At 33.0% G+C, this 6396-nt stretch overlaps 1 protein-coding gene across 1 annotated transcript; it reads left to right on the top strand.

Annotated features, from left to right (window-relative positions):
• The first annotated feature begins 916 nt into the window (after positions 1-916).
• On the top strand, positions 917-3733 carry LOC107946159 (uncharacterized). The gene is made up of 6 exons (XM_016880379.2): positions 917-1244; positions 1320-1452; positions 1641-1744; positions 1847-2018; positions 2118-2249; positions 2327-3733. Exons 1-6 carry the CDS (start codon positions 1204-1206, stop codon positions 3515-3517), a joined length of 1773 nt encoding a protein of 590 aa, XP_016735868.1. The 5' UTR covers positions 917-1203; the 3' UTR covers positions 3518-3733.
• The last annotated feature ends 2663 nt before the right edge of the window (positions 3734-6396 follow it).

Raw genomic sequence — 6396 nt, forward strand, 5'->3', positions numbered from 1 at the left:
AATTCGATATCTCTTCTTGTGAGTACAATTTGATTTCCTAAGACACTTAACACTTGTTGGTAATTGCTGTTCTTTTTAAAAACCATTATTACCTTAAACCAAGTCTCAATTTAGTTGTGAAATTATAAAGCCCGATCCTTTTATAAAGTAAAAAGTATTAGTACGAGTATTTTTTATAATTTAATATAAAATCTATAAAAATATTTTTGCATGATGAGACTTCAATTTAGAGAACAATTTTTTGAAACTTAACTTTACCATTTTAACTAAAACCTAATTTGTTTTTATATTAATTTCTTTATAAATATATTTATTACATAAAAGTTTTCACCGACATTATTTGCCTCCATAAAATAGTATATTTATGCCATGATTTAAACTATTGACTAAATTTATGCATGAATCAACTAAATACCAACTTGATTAAAATAATTACTAAAATATTTTTTCGTATTTAAAATAAGTTATATTATTTAGGTGTAATTTATATGCATATGATGATTCTTCATCTTTCCATTATCCATGTTTTTACCTAAACAATTAAGACGACAATCTTGAGTGGAGAAATTTAATTATAAAAATACATTTAATAATGAAATACAGAAAAATTAGTGATGAGATTTGACTCGACGGTTCTTAAAGCTACAACCATGAAAAAAGTCTTATTTTGAAATCACAGGAGCCCTGGAGTAATCTTCAAAGGGTCTAAATCTTGTTTTAATTGGAAGAGAACATTCAGGTTGTCAATGTCATTGATGGCCGCTCCCAAATACTCAACAACTCCTTGGCTTTGGATGCTCCAATTTAGTATCATCAACCAATATAACTTAAACTGCAGTAATAATGTTCATAATAACAGCGGTAAGTACTATTTGTAAGCTTGTAGACGAGGGTTATATCAGAGACATGCCAAGTGTTATGATTAGGGGAGTGGTGGGAGCAGTTTTTTTTTTCTTCCAAAAGAATGGAACTGTCTGCTCCCACTTTCTTCATTTTTCAAACCCACTCCTCCTAATTTATATTACACTAACTGACCAACCAATTCCCATGCATGCTCAATTCCCACATCTACACCACCAAACATGTTACCCTTTTCAACTTCCATCATTAATCTCACACTCAAGCTTTAGTTTTAGTTTCAGAGGTTGCTGCTCTCTAACTGCTGAAACCTACAAGGAGGAGAACGTTTTCTAGTTTTGAACCATGTTTGACATCTTTTTCGGCTGGCGAAAAGCTTCAAAATGGTACCCTTTTTTTCCTCAGAGAAAAGCTTATTGGATGGGGTTTCTGTTTTTACTTATGTACTGTGGTGTTTGCAGTAAGAAGCTGATCAAGCGTGTTCAGTGCCGTCTGAAGCTGCTAAAGAACAAAAGGTTTACAATTGTGAAACAGCTGCGGGAGGATCTGGCTCAGCTCATCAAACTTGGTTATCAACAAACTGCCTTTAACCGGGTAGGGACGATGATCAATATCTTTTCATTAAAACTCTAAACTCTCTCTGCTGTGTTCCCCTGCTTTTGATTCTTCTTCTTCTTCTTCTTCTTCTTCTCCTGCATGTTGTTTGCATAACCTTCTGGTATTAAGTATGATATTGGGATAGGCTATTTTCATCCTTTAGTTTTGACACTTAAAATTTTCAGGCTGAGCAGCTTCTTAAAGATGAGAATATAATGGCAGTCTATGAGATACTGGATCATTTCTGTGAATTTGTCAACATTCAATTATCATATATTCGCAGACACAAGTAAACTTTTTCCCTCTTAACCACACTTTTCCTCTTTTAATCACTTTTTTCAAGTTTCTGACCATGAACTGAATTAGTTGTCCTGTAATTGTGGTATTCTAGGGACTGCCCTAATGATATCAATGAAGCAGTTTCAAGCCTCATATTCGCCTCTGCCAGATGTGCAGATCTCCCTGAGCTTCCTGCGGTTCGTAAGCTCTTCGGGGAGCATTACGGGCATAGGTTCACGACAGTGGCCGTTGAATTGCTTCCTGGGAATCTGGTCAACCGTGAGGTTGCCCATTCTAGTGCTAACTGCTGATTTTTCTTGCTTGTGATCAGTTTTTTTTATCATCAATTAACATGAAGAATTTTGATAAAATCTTGACTACAGATACAAGAAAAACTATCCCCAAAATCCGTTTCGGATGATATGAAGTACAGATTGATTGATGAAATAGCTCGAGATTACTGCTTACAGCCTGAAATTTTGGCACTTGAATACTTCCCCGAATTGCAATGCCAGGTAACTAGATTATGTTCTTTCAATTACTGTCTTTTGGTCAGATTTTGATGTTTCATTGAAGTCCTACATTGGTGCAGACTTCAGATGGTAGTGAGAAGGAAGGAAAATACATACAAGTTGATCCATTGGCAAAGACTGCCACTCATTTGATCAGCCAATGTCACTCTTATTCCTATCCAAATTCTGATACCATTGGTGCTTCCCTTTCTTGTTCTCCACCAGATGACATAAAAGCAGAAAGCCGGAACATCAGCCGGATTTGTACAACCACTAGGAAACGAAAGGATGATGATGAAAGGATAAAAGCACCATCTTCCTCGGAAAGTTTGCCTCAGTTTTGTGAGGAAGTAGTTGTCTATCTTGATGACATAGAGGAGTTACGCTCTTCCCGGAGAAAAGAAGCAGATTGTCAAGATCAGAGACTTTTCAAGTTCAAGTCACTGAGCATGCCAACTAAAGGAGTGGTTGTGGATGGCACCGACGGTGATGATGAAAGTTATACGGATAATGTAGAGGATGAGAAACCAAGCTCAAATGCAAACAATTCAAGGCGGAGGTCCTTTTCTCTTGAACCTTCAAGCATGAAGGATGTTGATCACCAGATATATTATGAGAACCACAAGCATCAATCTCATCACTACAGGAAACACCAGAAGAAAACAGTAGCAGAAAGGAAAGAAGCAACTTATGTGCTGAAGAGATCGAAACAACCTGGCTGCACGGAATTGAGGGGTGACATTCAGGCTAATACTTTGAACAGTGAAGTAAAAACCTGCAGCTTGGAAAACCCATGTTACAATTGTAGTTTTGATGACAGAGAAGAAAAGGTCCCTCCAGTTAGTGATAAAGGAGGAATTTTGGATGAAAAGTTTTGCCATTGCCGATGTTCTTCCAACGACGATACTAGATGTATTAGAATGAAAGAGAGTAGTAGTCCTACTCGGAATCTGAGGAGAAGAAGCTACGACAATGGTGCAAGTGTGTATGGAGTTTTCAACTTGCCCAAATTGGAAAAGGAAGAAAGCATAGGGAAAGTGAAGGGAAATGTGGGTGCTTCCCATACGAGAAAAGGAACAGGTGGTCCTTATTTGAGGGCCACGACAATGCCACAAGAAAGGCCAAGAGAGATTCACAGGTACAGCATTCTTCGAACCAATTCAATGTCGATTCACAACCCTAATCACGTTCACCCTAAGCTGCCAGAGTATGAAGACATAGCAGCCAAATTCATGGCTCTCAAGAAGAAGCATCTGCTACATAAGCAGTGATGAAGTAACCAACTGTTTATTTTTCTTTCGCATTGAAAGATTCTCTAGTTTTCTTTTTGTTCTCCTGTTATATCATATGATGATGATATGGAGAGTTATTGTTTCAATTAAATCCAGGACACAGTAATTTGTTGTTAGAGAAGGGTGCAATTGCTGAGAATGAAGAAGCCTTATAATTTGTTAAAATAATATGTTACGCCCAATGCATACAAAGCAGCAGCAGATTTACGTGAATATAATTTAACATTATTTATGATTATCTCTCAATTGAAATTATGTAAAGACAAACTTATTAACGACGATATATTTGAGAAAACATGATTACCTTTGCATGCCTAAAATATGCTCTTGAAAAAGCATTATGAAGAGTGTATGTTCATAAAATATTCTTAATTAATTCCTTATTAATTGATGTTTCGGTAACATGTTTGTTATTTTGCTTATTTGGTGTCTTTGGTTTCGGTAATAAGGAAATAAGGAGATTGAAGTGTGATGATAATCGGACTTGTGTGGTGTCGAGTGAGTGGTTTGAGTGATGATGTGTTTAGTACTTGATGGCCTAAGGTGATAAGTAGAAGTATTCATGAGCTGATTTGATTTACTATTCACAAAATAAACAAATATATAAAAATAAATTGATATTTAAATTTAAATAAATACAATTTTATTATTTGTAAAATAGCGAAACAAATCATTTCAGCTAGCCAAGTCTAGTTAGGCTCGAGCAGAATTTTTTTGAAATTTGGATAATTCTCGGCTTAAACAATAAACTTAGAATTTTTTTGAAATTGAGGAAAGATGATGCGAGAGAAGTTAATAAGAATGGATTGAGGTATAATGTAGGACAATATATGAGAGAAAACAAAAACATGTAGTAATTTTTATTTTTTATAATATTTGAATAATTTGAATAAATTATATAATTTTTCTATATGTTTTTGTACATTTAAAATTTTTAAACTTTTTTATGATTTTTATAATCTATACTTTTTTTAAAAAAATAGACTTTTTAGACTTTTTTTTAACTTAAATAGTCAATTAAACTCTCATAAAATAATATTAAAAAGATCAATTAAGCCTTACACATCATTATTTTTTCATGCCAATTACCACATCAATACTTAATGGCTCATCAGGGGCTTCAATGGAGAAAATGAAGTCAATGAGCTTAATTATGTATACAAACCATTATTCAAATGGCTCAATTGAACGCACTTTTCGACGAGGGATTTAATTGATTTTTAAATTATTTTTAGAGAATTTATTTGACATTTTAGCCTATATCTTATAATGCGAAAATTTTTATTTGTTATAAAAGATAAAAATATTCTCATAATAATATAATTTATTTAAAAAATAATTTCTTAAATGAGTTGGGATGAGTGATATAAATAAATTATTATAAGAAAGATATACATTTCTTATTTTATTGGTGGCACACCAAAGGTACAGTTAGATCATATAGAATATGCCAAGCACACTAAAGTATGTTGAAATGAAGGTCTTAAAGTTAAATGGAGCATAGGAGGGTGGTTTATAATGATGTGCCATCAAACAGACATTTTGTCAACCCATTGAGGGGTTGACTTACCTGTTCTTAAAAAATAGAATTTGGAATTGATTGATTTCAAGAAAACCTATGTTGTGGCAGCATGCCATGCCACCTCTTTTCTTTAATCTAATCTCTTCCCTAAACCACTTTGATTTCCTAAATTGACTGTAATATAATTGGACTCTCAATCGTGTTTTTAAATAAATCCTAAGATACATGGCACGAAAGTTGATAGTTGAAAATTGTTTTGGTATTAAAAAATGCTGGAAATTAACAACACTTCACCTACAACCCACTTGACTACATATATTGAAAGTTGAAACGAAAAGAGGGAAAAAAGGCCTATCATTAGCCAAGCCCTCTCTTATATCAACTAAAGTGGCGCCAACATTATATTCTCCAAGTCATTTTTATCTAAACTTTTTAGGTCTTACATGTTACATAATATATAACTTTTAATATATTATCAAAAAGACCATAAATATAAGGGTTAAGTTAATCAATAGTCTCTACATTTTGATTGAAATTACGTTTTCTTCATCTAACATTCAAGTCTTACAAAATTGCTACTAACATTATTGAGTTGCTACAAAATGATCATTCAATTGTTAAATATTTATGTTAATGGGATAATATCCATATGACTTTATTATCTCTCATCCACAATCGACAATGATGATGCTTATGCACATTTATGGTTTTTACTTCCAACTTCTAGCTTCGATTTCTTGAATATCTGCATCCTTCATGTTAGATAAAAATAGAGCATGTTAGCTAAAGAAGGCCATATGCAATATACTAATGGAACCTAATGGACAATTCACAACAACCACAAAAAAGATAAAAAGGCATGTGACAGCCTGATTTTGACCCTAATCAAAGCAGTAGTTTCGGGACCACAAGTTCGAGTCTAAAAAATATTTTAATATTATTTTCTGTGTTAATTATGTGTGAATTTACATATGTGAAAGTTTCGTGAATTTATTTTATTGTTTGTGTGCTAAATTTGAGAAAAGGGCTTAATCGCATAAAATAAAAATTTAATGGTTAAATATGAAAGTGCCTAATTGTTGTTGTCTTTATAATTTGGAGGTTCTATGATGCAATTAGCCCACTATATAAGTTAGTGGAAGAAAATGGTCAAGAATGACATTATATTATATGTTATATATATTAACTTATAAAGGTTAAATTAGTAAATAAAATATTATAATGTATTTATAATAAAACAAAACATAAATTAAAAGCATTATCATGTTCATCTTGCCGAAAGTTGCTAAAGAAAAAGAACAGAAAAGAGCTTTGAAGCATTCGGCCATTACTAAGC

This window comes from Gossypium hirsutum, chromosome D12 (assembly GCF_007990345.1).
Source record: "Gossypium hirsutum isolate 1008001.06 chromosome D12, Gossypium_hirsutum_v2.1, whole genome shotgun sequence".
In the NCBI taxonomy this organism is placed as follows: Eukaryota; Viridiplantae; Streptophyta; class Magnoliopsida; order Malvales; family Malvaceae; genus Gossypium; species Gossypium hirsutum.

Coding starts and splice junctions, on each gene's coding strand:
- LOC107946159 (XM_016880379.2), top strand. CDS start 1,204: ATGTTTGACATCTTTTTCGGCTGGCGAAAAGCTTCAAAATG. Junction 1,245..1,319: donor TGGCGAAAAGCTTCAAAATG/GTACCCTTTTTT, acceptor TGGTGTTTGCAG/TAAGAAGCTGATCAAGCGTG. Junction 1,745..1,846: donor TCATATATTCGCAGACACAA/GTAAACTTTTTC, acceptor GTGGTATTCTAG/GGACTGCCCTAATGATATCA.